This window comes from Priapulus caudatus, unplaced genomic scaffold (genome assembly GCF_000485595.1).
Source record: "Priapulus caudatus unplaced genomic scaffold, Priapulus_caudatus-5.0.1 Scaffold1441, whole genome shotgun sequence".
In the NCBI taxonomy this organism is placed as follows: domain Eukaryota; kingdom Metazoa; phylum Priapulida; class Priapulimorpha; order Priapulimorphida; family Priapulidae; genus Priapulus; species Priapulus caudatus.
Genome location: NW_014578502.1, coordinates 13176 through 29302, shown reverse-complemented (window position 1 = coordinate 29302; position 16127 = coordinate 13176). Strand labels below are relative to the sequence as shown.

The 16127-nt window shown below is 47.1% G+C and overlaps 1 protein-coding gene across 1 annotated transcript in view; it reads left to right on the top strand.

The window, feature by feature from the left end:
* Positions 1-15903, top strand: part of LOC106816642 (putative tyrosine-protein kinase Wsck) — a 29189-nt gene extending 13286 nt beyond the window's left edge. The window contains exons 5-15 of the mRNA XM_014821267.1: positions 5746-5953; positions 6649-6745; positions 8246-8352; positions 8711-8859; positions 9102-9165; positions 9354-9607; positions 12190-12309; positions 12927-13053; positions 14848-15020; positions 15348-15449; positions 15718-15903. Of these exons, the coding sequence (XP_014676753.1) occupies positions 5746-5953; positions 6649-6745; positions 8246-8352; positions 8711-8859; positions 9102-9165; positions 9354-9607; positions 12190-12309; positions 12927-13053; positions 14848-15020; positions 15348-15449; positions 15718-15903 (1587 nt within the window). The remainder of the gene's footprint in view (positions 1-5745; positions 5954-6648; positions 6746-8245; positions 8353-8710; positions 8860-9101; positions 9166-9353; positions 9608-12189; positions 12310-12926; positions 13054-14847; positions 15021-15347; positions 15450-15717) is intronic.
* The last annotated feature ends 224 nt before the right edge of the window (positions 15904-16127 follow it).

The window sequence follows — 16127 nt, the reverse complement described above, 5'->3', positions numbered from 1 at the left end:
CGCACCATTGATCTATGCATGGGGGTACCGAGGACTGGGGGGCAAAAAATGAAAGTAAACCTTTTCCAGAAGCTCCCCCGACATTCCTAGAGTTGAAATATATTATTTGACCAACTCTCAGTTACATGTATGCTGTTGATGCCAATGATTATTTTTGTATACTATTTTGTTACTCACTGCTAGTAAATAGCGGACCACCAACTTTTGTGCAGGACCACCACTTTCTGAAGTGCTGTCCACTAGCATTTTCAGCTAAAATTCGAACCCTGGTCATGATGCATGCTTATAAAAATGTGTGTGGTGGTGTGTGTGTTCGTGTGTGTATTTCAGTGTGGTACCATGTGGTGGTATTTGACATCAGCTCACCCGTGCAGTTTGATCCAGCCAGCTGCTGGATTACAATAATGCCCGGCCATGGATTGCCTTACTATCTGAGTAAATCGCTTCTTATATACTACCCGATATTAAAAAACACTTCTAAATGTACCTTTTGTAGTGTGTGATACTTTCTATTATTACATATCTGCAGTGAAAGTATCACTTTTCTCCTATTGACGCAGGAGCCTTAACTTATTATCTGAATCAAGATATATTTAAAATTTGATTTAGATTACTTATTATTCACCACCCAAGTTGGTATGTACTGTATCCTTGACTCGCTAGTGCCCACATTGTCCTTCCCATGCACAGACTCAGAGTGGCTGACCTCTGACATTGCCATGTCTGTTGGAGCCACCCATATTCACAGTTGTGTGTGACCGTGCCCTAATATCACCTGTTGGCCTCTGATCTTACCAGCTGCCAACCTGACCAAGCTAGGACACGTTATGAAGTTGAAAAGCTACTTCACGATCGGAGAATACCGACGTACGGTGGATTCTTTAATGGACCTCTCGACCCATCCAAGAATTATGCCCGCCATCTTTGGTGCTGTCAGCTCTCAAGAAGGGCGATGTATACAAAAAGAAATGGTGCGTTTTAAATGCCTATATGCATATGCACGCAGGCCACAAAACACATAATGTAAATGTAATAATTATAAGTCAAGCCATCAAGGCCATCTGATCATATTTTTGCATTGACTAATGAAAGCCTTGTAACAATGTGCGCCTTCATGGCCCAATCAAAGTACCTGTCATGCTTTGTATTAGCATCAACATAAATCATACATGGTTGTTGCTTGCTGTTATAGTTCACCAAGCGTTGCATACAGTGCATTCAGAGAGGAGGAGAATGACAAAGTACCTCTCGTCGTAGGTGAGTGCGTGACAGACACGTGTGTTCAAAGTTGTCGTCCCAAGCAGTAGACGCTATTGTCAAAAAACCTGTCACAACATGCGTAATCGACTCAATCGACATCGGGGATAAATTCCCCCGATTACCCAACACATCTGAAATCCCCGAGGGAATCCTGTCGCTCATTCACGCCTGGTCGTCGTTACAGATGGCAGCAGCCGTGAGGACGGGCCGTGGATGGCGAGTGGAGCGCGGCGGCGTGCCTCCCCGGCGCGCGCGACAGCAAGAGAGGAGTGAAGATCTTTTGGGAGGGCTGATCGCGGTTGCTGCCTGTTCGCCGTTGCTCGCCGTTGCTGTCATCTCCTCTTTCTGCGCCGCTCGTCTACTTCAAGCGGCGGCCGAAGCTGGACGAACAGGAGCTGACTCGCACCACGGAGCGTGCAGGCAATCAGGGTAGGGGTAGGATCAAGGTGGGCGTAGATCAGGGTGGTAGGATTCAGGGTGGGTGTAGGATCAGGGAGATGGTAGGATCAGGTCGTAGGTGTACGGATTAGGGTGGGTGGCAGGCATCAGGGTAGGTGGTCAGGATCAGGGAGGTGGTAGGATCAGGGTGGGGGTGGCTAGGTTAGGTGGTAGAATCAGGGTAGGTGCGTAGGATTAGGTGCCGGTGGCAGGATCAGGGTAGGTGGTAGATACAGGGTGGGTGTAGGATCAGGGTGGGTGTAGGATCAGGGTTAGCGTGCGTAGGATCAGGGTAGGTGGTTAGGATCAGGTGGGTGGTAGGATCAGGGTAGGTGGTAGTAATCAGGGTAGTTGTGATTAGAGTAGTTGTAGGATAAAGATAGGTTGGTAGGATTAGGGTGGGTGGTTAGGATCAGGTAAGGTGGTAGGAATCAGAGTAGTGTGTAGGGATCAGAGTAGTGGGTAGGATCAGGTGGTATGGGGCTAGCGTCATCGGGTAGCGTGGTAGGCATTAGGGTGTGTTGGGTAGGACAGGGTAGGTGGTAGGATTTAGGGGGGTGGTAGGATCAGGGGTGGGGTGGTCAGGATGCAGGAGTACTGTGGTAGGGATCTGGTAGGGTGGTAGGATCAGGGTAGGTGGTAGATCAGTGGTGGGCGGGTGTCAGGATTCAGAGGTAGCGTGGTAGTATGCAGGGTTATTGTGATTAGAGTAGTTGTGGATCAGGGTAGGTGGTAGTGATCAGGGTGGGTGGTAGAGATAGGGATAGGTGGTAGGATCTGAGTAGGGTGGTAGCAATCAGGGTAGGTGGTAGGATCAGGGTAGCGTTAGGATTAGGGTGTGTGGTCAGGATCAGGGTAGGTGGTGAGGATCTAGGGTGGGTGGTCAGGATCAGGGTGCGGGTAGTAGGATGCAGGCTAGGTGGTAGGATCAGCGTGTGCGTAGGGAGTCCAGGATCGGTGGAGATGTAGGATTAGGGTGGGTGGTCAGGGTGAGGGTAGGGTGTAGGATTAGGCGTAGGTGGTAGGATCAGGGCGGTGGTTAAGGTCAGGGTAGGTGGTAGCATCACGGTGGATGGCAGGATCAGGGTAGGTGGTAGGAATTAGGGTTGTGTGTCAGGATTCAGTGCGGTGTAGGTCGGTAGGTGTCGGTAGGTGTAGGGCTTAGGTGGTGTAGGATGCAGGGTAGATGGGGATAGGGAGTGTGAGTCGAGAGGTGATAGGATCAGTAGGTAGGTGGTAGGATAGGGTCAGGTGTACGATCAGGGTGGGTGGTAGGATCAGTAGTGTGGTACGTATTGGCTGCGCGTGGCAACGATTTCTAGGGGGAGTCAGTGTTTTGAGTAGGATCAGGGTAGTAGTGAGTTAGGTATGGGTCGTGCAGACAGGTAGGGTTGGTAAATCAGGCGTAGGGTGGTAGGGGTATCGGGTATGGGTAGATCAGGTGGAGGATCAGGGTTAGGTGGTAGGATTAGGGTGCGGTGGTAGGATCAGCGCGTAGGTGGGTCAGGATCAGGGTAGGTGTAGGATCAGGGTAGGTAGTAGGATCATGGGTAGGTGTAGGATCAGGGGTAGGTGGTAGGATCAAGCGCGTGAGGGGTAGTATCAGGGTAGGTGGTAGGATCAGGGTGGGTGGTAGGATCAGGGTAGATGGTAGGATCAGGGTAGGTGGTAGGATCAGGGTAGGTGGTAGGATCAGGGTAGGTGGTAGCTTCAAGGGTAGGTATGCGTGCGATCAGGGTGGGTGCTGTAGGATCAGGGTAGGATGGAGATCTCAGCGGTAGGTTGGTAGGATCAGGGTTAAGGTGGTAGGATTTGAAAGGGTGGGTGGTAGGATCAGGGTGTAGATGGGTAGGATCAAGGGTAGGTGTAGGATTAGGGGATGCGGTGGTAGGATCAGAGGTAGATGCGTAGCGCATCAGGGTAGGTGGTAGATCAGGTAGATGGTGGAGATCAGGGTAGGTGGTAGGATTAGCCGGTGGGTGGATAGATCAGGGTAGTGTAGGATCAAGGGGATGGTCAGGTATCAGGGGTAGGTGCGTAGGATCAGGTAGGTGGTAGATGCAGGGTAGGTGGTAGGATCACGCGTGGATGGTTAGCGATCAGGGTAGTGTGTAGGATCAGGGTATGGTAGGATTAGGATCAGGTAGGGTGGTGGATAGGGTATAGTTGTGATTAGAAGTAGTTAGTAGGATCAGGGGTAGTGGTAGGATCAGGTGGGTGCGTAGGATCACGTGGGATGTTAGGATCAGGGTAGGTGGTTTAGGATCAGGAGTAGGAGGTAGTAGGAATCAGGGTAGGTTGTACGATCAGGGTAGCGTAGTAGGATCAGGGTAGGATGGTAGGTCAGGGAGTCTAGCAGGGTAGGGCTTAGGATCAGGGTAGGTGGCCAGGGATCAGGGTAGGTAGTAGGATCAGGGTGGGTGGTAGGATCAGGGTAGTTTTGATTAGAGTAGTTGGTAGGATCAGGGTGACAGTAATTAGGGTAGGTGGTAGGATCAGAGATTTTCGAGACTGGACCGAGCTCAGGACCGTGCGGACCGTGCCCAGCACGCGCGTTCCCCGCGATCCAAATTAACGTAAAAACCAGTGGCACCCTCTCTACCGCAGGACGCTAACGGCGAGATGAGCAGCCTTGTGTTTCTTGGCGACGACGACCAGCTCGACCCGACGACCTTCTACCACGCGCTCAAGGACCAGTGCTGGCTGATACCGCAGGAGAGCCTGCGTCTCGGCACGGACGAGCTGGGTGTGGGAAAGTTCGGCGAGGTGAAGAAGGCGAAGGTGGCAACGCCGGGACGCGGCGTGACGGCGGATCTCGTGCCTCTCAAACGTAAGACGACGTGTACCTGGTGCTCGCGTCAGCAAATGAAGCCACGATTTCTCACACTTTGATGTTACGTGACGTTTATATGACGTATAATTATGTAGATTTGTGTAACAAATCTACATGAATATGATGTATGACAGTGTATGACGTATATATACGTTGATATGATGTATAATTATGTAGATTTATGTAATAATCTACATAAATATGATGTATGACATATATATATATATATATATATATATATATATATATACACGTTGATATGACATATATTATGTGACGTGATGTGCCGTGGATCTGGCCTCGTGCTAGTGATTGAAACAGATGCCTGTTAGATATGTTTCACTATTATTGTGCATTGGTTAGAGACGATCTACGAGTATGAAACGTGAAGATTAAGTATAGAACTGTAACCGCTAATGGCCGCATTCTGCCGCATACAGAGACGAGCAGCATCGACATGAAGAGAGTGTTCCTCTCGCAGCTCGAGATGATGATACGACTTGGCAAACATCCGAACATCACCGCACTGCTCGGCATCAGCGAGACACCAGGTGAGTCACTCCAGCCGAGCATGATCGAAGCCTTGGCTAAAGCAAGATATTAAAAGCAAGAGCGAGATTATATCAAAAGCAAGAGCGAGATTATAACAAAAGCAAGAGCGAGATTATATCAAAAGCAAGAGCGAGATTATATTTGCGATATTCATGAAAACAAATGATTGACACTGTTTTCAGCATGTTGGTTTTAAATTCACCAGTGCACAAAATGTTTTCCTATAGGAAGGGGGGGTATTCCTAGTTTTATCTATATATATATATGTGTGTGTATATAAAGATCATGTTCCTTTTTCTTATGCCATGTACAATCGTGTATACGTTCCCCTTCTTGATACCTGACAGCACCGTAGATGGCAGCATGAGTCATCCACGTTCCCCCGTGTTTGTTTCCCCGTAGAGAGTAATGTACTGTGTGTTACATATCTTGTTGTGTGTTAATCACTTTGCGTGTTACAGATCTCCGTCATTTGTGATGTCATCCTAGAATGAATAAAGCGATATCTGAAAACAGTATTCCATACTGTGAATTAAGTTCATCTGTTTGTTATAATCTAATAAATGAATAAGTTCTTTTTAACCGAACAAGAATTTAAACGTACCGTAAACGTTTCGACATCCAATTGGACAAGTATTCCCAATACTTATTCACCCCCGCAGATGTCGGCGGTGCCCGTGTTCTCCTACAACCCGCTGGTGATGCCCAACGTGAACAAGTACACGGTGACGTACACGGTGCCGCCGAACACGTTCACCTACAGCATCGCCAACCTGCTGCCGGGCACTGAGTACGTCATCAACGTGATGGCGCGCAACGACGCCGGCCGCGGCAACCCGCTCATGCGCAACATCTGGACGCTCATCGGAGGTGGGTTCGCTCGGGGGAAGCTACATATGACAGTGTATACACACGCACACACACACACATATATATATCAGGGATTAATAATGACAAATTAACAAAATGACATATGACAATGACAAATGACATGATGACAATTTGTCGTTATTAACCCCTGATATATATATATAATGCCTCTCGTAGCTCGTAGCCATGGGTTGTGTTACCGTAGCGTGCCACTAGTAGGCATTATGTGAATGGCCCAGGCAGGTCACCATTACTTTAGTTTTATATTTTCGATCGGTTTGAATAAAGCAACAGTATTGTCTTGTCTTGTCTTAATTTGAAATTTGTGTAGTCTATAACGTATTGACATCATATTATAGGGTGTAGTGAGTTGGTGACACGTAGCTACTTGTCGTAATATTGCGATATTCATGAAAACAAATGATTGACACTGTTTTCAGCATGTTGGTTTTAAATTCACCAGTGCACAAAATGTTTTCCTATAGGAAGGGGGGCATTCCTAGTTTTCAAGATTTTAAAATAAATAAGCCATTTGCCAGTTCCCGGTTAATTAAAATTGCTATTTCAGCTTTCCTGCGGTTCCCGGATAACTATAATTGTCTAATTCCGCGTACCAAAAATAACCATTCCCCCAACCCCTAGTATATATATCGTTCGGTATCATGTGATCTGTACATCTGTTCTGTGCTTTGTAGACCCGAACAAGCCACCATCACCGACGATAACGGAGCGTGTTGAGAAGTCGATGACCATCTATCTCCCACCTGCATACTCAATCAATGGCCCAATCACGTAAGTCCTACAGTTGCGCCGCAACTGCAAGTGGCACTCAGCATATCCTAATCTCCTCACCTAAGTGACCTTACTCCACTTCAGCAGTGGTAATGTCACTGAAGATCGATGTATGATCTTTTGGTCAGCTGAGGTCATGGGGTGAAAGTCACCACTCCACCAGTTGTGTAAAGCAGTAGCATTGTTGTCATTTATTTCCTAGAGTTAACTTACTAATATATATATAATAATTAGATAAATTGATAGGTACGACATACACTTATATTGACTCTAAAACATGTTTTTGAGAACTATTTTCTGCAGAAAGTTTGCACATGGGGCAGCACGAATTATGGTCAGCATAGTAACGAAAACTTTATTCTGTGATCTTGTAATATGCTACAGCTGCCTGTGCCAGAGATGCTATATTGCCAATGATGTCACCCTGAAGATAAGACATTGTTATTATGTGAGGCCCAGCTTTGTATGTATTTAGCAGACATGCCACCAGGTAGCAACATCATCTGGACTCGCGACAGACCAGTATTATTTGTTTTATAACATAGTCAGACTTCTTTCACTAACCATATTTCTTAAATATCTCAGGTTGTGTCATAGTGTCATGATCAGCGTTCGAAATTAGTGCCGACCCGGAGAGCCGAGGCCACCAAGTTTTTGCTTCGGCCACCAACTCTACAAAACTGCCGGTCCTCCTCACCAGCACTTTTTCCCCTCATATTACGCTGAAATACTACGGTTATTGCAACGGCAGTTTAGACAGACTTGTAACCGGGAGGGCATTCTAATATGCTCCGTTCTTGAAGGTAGACGGTGTGTCTAAAACATCTAGAGCCGAGGGCATGAACTCCCTCAACGCATGATTCGCCACACGCACAAAACCTCGTGACAGTCAAAGAAATCGATTGCGGCATGTAGCGTAGCTCAGTGTTTTTATAACCTCATAACAATAAGTTCATATGTCGCAGGGGTTATCGTGGGGAGTGAGGGCACGACCAGTGACACCTGACAATCACGTAATCAAAGCTGTTAACTGAATTCGTCAATTTTCTTTATGCAGAAAGTGGACTATTTTTATTCAGTTAGATATCTAGAAGCAATGTAAACTGTATATACTTCTATTTCATCAAGATTCTAGGCACTTGTGACTTTGCGGATGTGCGGCACCATTGATCTATGCATGGGGGTACCGAGGACTGGGGAGGCAAAAAATGAAAGTAAACCTTTTCCCAGAAGCTCCCCCGACATTCCTAGAGTTGAAATATATTATTTGACCAACTCTCAGTTACATGTATGCTGTTGATGCCAATGATTATTTTTGTATACTATTTTGTTACTCACTGCTAGTAAATAAGCGGACCACCAACTTTTGTGCAGGACCACCAACTTTCTGAAGTGCTGTCCACTAGATTTTCAGCTAAAATTCGAACCCTGGTCATGATGCATGCTTATAAAAATGTGTGTGTGTGTGTGTGTGTGTGTGTGTGTGTGTGTGTATTTCAGTGGGTACCATGTGGTGGTATTTGACATCAGCTCACCCGTGCAGTTTGATCCAGCCCAGCTGCTGGATTACAATAATGCCCCGGCCATGGGATTGCCTTACTATCTGAGTAAGATCGCTTCTTATATACTACCCGATTAAAAACACTTCTAAATGTACCTTTGTAGGTGTGATACTTTCTATTATTACATATCTGAGTGAAAGTATCACTTTTCTCCTATTGAGCAGGAGCCTTAACTTATTATCTGAATCAAGATATATTTAAAATTTGATTTAGATTACTTATTATTCACCACCCAAGTTGGGGTATGTACTGTATCCTTGACTCGCTAGTGCCACATTGTCCTTCCCATGCACAGACTCAGAGTGGCTGACCTCTGACATTGCCCATGTCTGTTTGGAGCCACCCATATTCACAGTTTGTGTGACCGTGCCCTAATATCACCTGTTGCCTCTGATCTTACCAGCTGCCAACCTGACCAAGCTAGACGTTATGAAGTTGAAAAGCTACTTCACGATCGGAGATTACCTGACGTACGGTGGATTCTTTAATGGACCTCTCGACCCATCCAAGAATTATGCCGCCATCTTTGGTGCTGTCAGCTCTCAAGAAGGGGTATGTATACAAAAAGAAATGGTGCGTTTAAATGCCTATATGCATGCACGCAGGCACAAACACATAATGTAAATGTAATAATTATAGTCAAGCCATCAAGGCCATCTGATCATATTTTTGCATTTGACTATATGAAAGCCTTGGTAACAATGTGCTGCCTTCATGGCCCAATCAAAGATACCTGTCATGCTTTGTATTAAGCATCAACATAAATCATACATGGTTGTTGCTTGCTGTTATAGATCACCAAGGTTGCATACAGTGCATTCAGAGAGGAGGAGAATGACAAAGTACCTCTCGTCGTAGGTGAGTGCGTGACCAGACACGTGGTTCAAGTTGTCGTCCCAAGCAGTAGACGCTATTGTCAAAAACCTGTCACAACATGCGTAATCGACTCCAATCGACATCCGGGGATAAATTCCCCCGATTACCCAACACATCTGAAATCCCCGAGGGGAATCCTGTCGCTCATTCACGCCTGGTCGTCGTTACAGATGGCAGCAGCGGAGGACGGGCCGTGGATGGAGGTGGAGGCGGCGGCGGTGCCTCCCCGGCCGGCGGCGACAGCAAGAGAGGAGTGAAGATTTTGGGAGGGCTGATCGGGTTGCTGCTGTTCGCGTTGCTCGCCGTTGTGCTCATCTACCTCTTTCTGCGCCTCGTCTACTTCAAGCGGCGGCCGAAGCTGGACGAACAGGAGCTGACTCGCACCACGAGCGTGCAGGCAATCAGGGTAGGGGGTAGGATCAAGGTGGGTGGTAGGATCAGGGTGGGTGGTAGGATCAGGGTGGGTGGTAGGATCAGGGTAGATGGTAGGATCAGGGTAGGTGGTAGGATTAGGGTGGGTGGTAGGATCAGGGTAGGTGGTAGGATAGGGTGCGCAGGATCAGGTAGGGAATGCAGGGTGGGTTCGGGTGGTTAGGATGCAGGGTAGGTTTGGTAGAATCCAGGGTAGGTGGTAGGATTAGGGTGGGTGGCAGGATCAGGGTAGGTGGTAGGATCAGGGTGGGTGGTAGGATCAGGGTGGGTGGTAGGATCAGGGTAGGTGGTAGATCGAAAGGTAGGTGGTAGGATCAGGGTGGGTGGTAGGATCAGGGTAGGTGGTAGTATCAGGGTAGTTGTGATTAGAGTAGTTGGTAGGATAAAGATAGGTGGTAGGATTAGGGTGGGTGGTAGGATCAGGGTAGGTGGTAGGATCAGAGTAGGTGGTAGGATCAGAGTAGGTGGTAGGATCAGGGTAGGTGGTAGGATCAGGGTAGGTGGTAGGATTAGGGTGTGTGGTAGGATCAGGGTAGGTGGTAGGATTAGGGTGGGTGGTAGGATCAGGGTGGGGTGGTCGAGGATGCAGGGTATGTGGAGGATATGGGTAGGGTGGTGGATCAGGGTAGGTGGTAAGGATCAGGGTGGGGATGGTAGGATAGGGGTACGGTGTAGTAGCCAGGGTAGTTGTGATTAGAGTAGTTGGTAAGGATCAGGATAGGTGGTAGGATGCAGGGTGGGTGGTAGATAGGGATAGGTGTAGGATCAAGTAGGGTGGTAGCATCAGGGAGTGGTGAGGATCAGCGGTGAAGGTGGTAGGATTAGGGTGTGTGGTAGGGATCAGGGTAGGTGGGTAGGATAGGGTGGGTGGTCAGGATCAGTGGAGAAGGTGCAGGTAGGTAGGATCAGGGTAGGTGTAGGATCAGGGTGGGTGTAGGATTAGGGTGGGTGGTAGGATCGTAGGGGTAGGTAGGTCAGGTAGGTGTAGGATTAGGTAGGTGGTAGGATTCAGGGTGGTGGTAAGGTCAGGGTAGGTGGTAGCATCAACGTGGATGGGCAGATCAGGGTAGTGGAGGCATTAGGGTGGGTGTCAGATTCAGGGTGGTGGTAGATCATCGGTAGGTGGTGTAGGATTTAGGGAGGTGGTAGGATCAGGGTAGATGGTAGGATCAGGGTAGGTGGTAGGATCAGAGTAGGTGGTAGGATCAGGGTAGGTGGTAGGATTAGGGGGGTGTAGATCAGGGTGGGTGGTAAGGAATCAAGGGTGGTGGTAGGATTAGGGTGGGTGGCAGGATCAGGGTAGGTGGTAAGATCAGGGTAGGTGGTAGGATCAGGGTGGGTGGTAATATCAGGGTAGGTGGTAGGATCAGGGTAGGTGGTAGGATCAGGGTAGGTGGTAGGATTAGGGGTGGGGTGGTAGGATCAGGGTGGGTGGTCAAGATCAGGGTAGGTGTAGGAATCAGGGTAGGTATAGGATTATCGGTCGGTAGGATAGGTAGGATAGGTAGGTTAGGATCGAGGGTAGGTGTAGTATCAGGGTAGGTGGTAGGATCAGGGTGGGTGAGGAATCAGGGTAGATGGTAGGATCTAGGGTAGGTGTAGGATCAGGGTAGGTGTTAAGGATCAGGGTAGGTGGTAGGATCAGGGTAGGTGGTAGGATCAGGGTGGATGGTAGGATCAGGGTAGGTGGTAGGATCAGGGTAGGTGGTAGGATCAGGGTAGGTGGTAGGATTAGGGTGGGTGGTAGGATCAGGGTAGATGGTAGGATCAAGGGCTAAGGTGGTAGGAATTAGGGTGGGTGGTAGGATCCAGGGTAGATGGTAGGCAATCAGGGTAGGTGGTAGGATCAGGGTAGATGGTAGGATCAGGGTAGGTGGTAGGATTAGGGTGGGTGGTAGGATCAGGGTAGGTGGTAGGATCACGGTGGATGGTAGGATCAGCGGGTAGTGGTAAGGATCAGGGTAAAGGTGGTAAGATGCAGGGTAGGTTGGTAGGATCACGGTGGAATGTAGGGATGCAGGGTAGGTGTAGGATCAAGGGTAGGTGGTAGGATCAGGGTAGGTGGTAGGATCAGGGTAGTTGTGATTAGAGTAGTTAGTAGGATCAGGGTAGGTGGTAGGATCAGGGTGGGTGGTAGGATCACGGTGGATGGTAGGATCAGGGTAGGTGGTTATAGGATCAGGAGTTGGTGGAGGTTAGTAGGATCAGGGTAGGTGTACGATCAGTGGTAGGTAGTAGGATCAGGGTAGGTGGTAGGATCAGGGTAGGTGGTAGGATCAGGGTAGGTGGTAGGATCAGGGTAGGTGGTAGGATCAGGGTAGGTAGTAGGATCAGGGTGGGTGGTAGGATCAGGGTAGTTTTGATTAGAGTAGTTGGTAGGATCAGGGTGACATATATTAGGGTAGGTGTAGGATTCAGAGATTTTCGAAGACTGGACACGGAGGCTCAGGACCGTGCGGCCGCGTGCCCAGCACGCGCGTTCGCCGCGATCCAAATTAACGTAAAAACCAGTGGCAGCCGCTCTGCTACGCAGGACGCGTAAGGCGAGATGACAGCCCTTGTGTTTCTTGGCAGAGCGACGACACGCTCGAGCGCGACGACCTTCTACAGCGCGCTCGAAGGACGCAAGTGGCTGAGCTGATACCGCAGGATGAGCGCTGCGTCTCGGGCAGCGGACGAGCTGGGTGTGGGAAAGTTCGGGCGAGGTGAAAGAAGGCGAAGGTGGCGAACAGCCGGGTAGCGCGGCGTGACGGCGGTATCTCGTGGGCCTCTGTCAAAACGTAAGACGACGGTGTACCTGGTGCTCGCGGTCAGAAGTGAAGCTGTCCAAACGATTTCTTTTCACACTTTTGATGTTACGGTGACGTTTTATAATGACGTATATTATGTAGATTTGTGTAAGCAAATCTACATGAATATGATGTATGACAGTGTAATGACGTATATATACGTTGATATGATGTATAATTATGTCAGATTTATCGTAATATCTAACATAAATACTGATGTAATGAGCATATATATATATATATATATATATATATATATATATATATATATATATATATATATATATGATATATTATTATATATTATATATACAGGTTGATAATGAAATCATATTATGTGAGCGCTGATGTGCGCGTGGATTCTGCCTCGTGGCTAGTGATTGAAACAGATGCCTGTATAGATAATGTTTCATGGCGTATTATTGTGGCATTGGTTAGAGAGCCGATGCTACGAGTATGGAAGCGTGAAGATTAAGTATAGAACTGGTAGACCGCTATGGCGCGCTATTCTGCCGCATACAGAGACGAGCCAAGCATCCGACAATGAAGAGTAGTGTTCCTCTCGCAGACTCAGAGATGATGATACGACCTTGGGCAAACATCGCGAAACATGCACCGCACTTGGCTCGGCATCAGCCGAGACAGCCAGGTGAGTGCACTCCAGCCGAGCATCGATGCGAGCCTTGGCTAAAGCAAGATATTAAAAGGAAGAGCGAGATTATATGCAAAAGCAATGAGGCGAGATTATAAAAAAGCATAGAGGCTGAGATTATATCAAAGCAAGAGCGAGATTATATCAAAAGCTAGAGCGAGATTATATCACAAGCGTGAATGAGATTATATAAAAAAAAAGCAAGAGCGAGATTATATCAAAAGCAAGAGCGAGATTATATCACAAGCATGAGTGAGATTATATCAAAAGCTAGAGCGAGATTATATCAGCAAGCATGAGTGAGGATTGATATCAAGAAGCAAGATTTAAAGGAGCGGAGATTCATATCAATAAGCAAAGAGGCGGAGATTATGTTCAAAAGCTAGAAACGAGGATTAATTCACAAGCACAATGAGTGAATTATTATCAAAAAGCATGAGCGAGATATAGCTGCAAAAGCAGAGCGAGATTCTAGCAAAAGGCAAGAGCGAGAATTAATATCAAAGAGCCTAGAGGCGAGATTATATCAAAAGCTACGAGCGAGATTATATGCCAAAAGATACGAGTGAGATTATATCAAAAGCTAGAGCGAGATTATATCACAAGCATGAGTGAGATTATATCAAAGCAATTTAAGAGCGAGATTATATCAAAAGCAAGAGCGAGATTATATCAAAAGCAAGAGTGAGATTATATCACAAGCATGAGTGAGATTATATCAAAAGCTAGAGCAGATTATATCACAAGCATGAATGAGATTAATATCAAAAGGCAATGAGCGAGATTAATATCAAGGCAATGAAGCGAGATTATATGCAAAAGCAAGAGCGGGTATTATATCAAAGCTAGAGTGAGATTATATGCATAAGGAAAAATGAATGAGATTATATCAAAAGCAAGAGCGAGATTATATCAAAAGCTAGAGCGAGATTATATCAAAAGCTAGAGCGAGATTATATCACAAGCATGAGTGAGATTATATCAAAAGCTAGAGCGAGATTATATCAAAAGCTAGAGCGAGATTATATCAAAAGCAAAAGCGAGATTATATCACAAGCATGAGCGAAATTATGTCAAAAGCAAAAGCGAGATTATATTAAAAGCACAATTTATCCTGCACTGTTGAGAAATGCTAGCATAGCAACTGACAACTTGTCTCGTTGTGTTGTAAAATTTCGTTAATAAGCATTGTTCTTTGAAATGCTGTATTACAACAACGATTATCTAGTGCTTTATGTCAATCGTCCCATTTGGATGGGTCAGATGGCATTATTTTATACTGATATTGTAAGCCATTGTGTGCTCTGTTGGGGTTGATACACATACACGCGTGATGCAATTCATCGAAGAAATGGCTCTCCCTGTCAGCATTAACCCAAACCTCTTAACCCAAAATCTGCAATCAGTCATCATCGTCGACACGTTTATAAAATCGCGCGCGTGGCTACTGTACACTGCAATTCGTCCTGTCCTGTCCTTTGCGTCTGCTGCAAGTCACAGCAATGTCTCGGGTTTTAGCGACGCCCCCTGCACCATCGCAGCGATGTCTAGGGTTTTCGCGACGCCCCCTGCGCCGTTGCAGCGATGTCTCGGGTTTTCGCAACGCCCCATGCGCCGTCGCAGCGATGTCTCGGGTTTTCGCGACGCCCCCTTCGCCGTCGCAGCGATGTCTCGGGTTTTCGCGACGCCCCCTTCGCCGTCGCAGTGATGTCTCGGATTTTCGCGACGCCCCCTGTGCCTTCGCAGCGATGTCTTGGGTTTTTACGCGATGCCCGCTCTGCACCGTTTCAGAGTGCACGTATGCGGTGCTGGAGCACGCTCCCGTGCCCAACCTGCGTGACAAACTGCGCTCAACGCGCACCAACACCAAGACCGGAGGTCGCGTGTCGACGCTGATGGACGAGCAGCTGTGGATCATTGCGGTGGGCGTCGCCCAGGGAATGAAGCATCTGTCGCAGAACAGGGTAATGTAGAGCGTGCAGGGGGGGGGGGGTCATTGGGTTAGTGTAATTTTTATCCTGGAAGGATTTGGGAGGAGCAGTCCCACTGGATATGCTGTAGAAGTGTGATCCTATTTTATTTATATATACATGCATGCATGCACGCACGCTCTCACGCACACGTACACACCCACATATACTTAAATATATATATATATATGGAGGAAAACCGAAATTGCAATTTTAGCAACTGTGAAACTGGAAATATTTTGAACTGGGAATGGACTTCCCCCCCCCCCACCTCTCGTAATGTAATGAACAAGCTCACGTCTGTTCCTCGCATCTCCACAGGTGACACACCAGCAGCTGGCCGCTCGTAATATAGGTCTCACAGACAGAGGCATTCCTAAGATTGCACAGTATAGCCTCGGTAGATACAGCACACAGAAGCAGGTGAGATGATACGGTCGAAGCGCCATGTTGAATCTTCTTCTTGAAACTTCCACCTCCTGTTTTCTACCAGGTGTAGGTGAAGAAAATTCCTTGCTGAATCTATATGAATATTCCAGTAAACGTTTTTTTTCCTGTAGACGTGTTTCAGTCCAGTGTGTTAATAAAGGTTACTATGTTGAATTTACGTTTCAAATGTGTAATTAGAAGAATGGTGAGGTGATGTTGTTTGTAATAGAAGGTAGGAGGAAATCTCGTGTCTGTATTTTAGGATGGCGGCTACATGCGCTGGCTGTCGTTAGAGAGTCTCAGCAATAGGACCTTTACGACTAGAAGCGATGTCTGGTCATTTGGAGTTGTTCTCTGGGAGATATTCACCATGGGTGTGTATTTGATAATATCACAAGTGATAACTATATGTTCGTGTCCAGAAATACATCCAATGGAAGAAGGATGACTGTCCTCCACATTGATTTTTCGACACATGTGACATCCCACACTTTTGATACATTTGTTACAAGATTTTCAAGAGTTTTGTAAAGAATATCACCACACTGTGTATGCGTAAACTCAACAGACTACAGTCGCAACTTGTAATAATATTTGACGGGCGCCGTTCGACGTCGCTCCTCATGTTTCCGTGATTTGCTTACCAGGTGGCACGCCCTATGCCGGGGTACA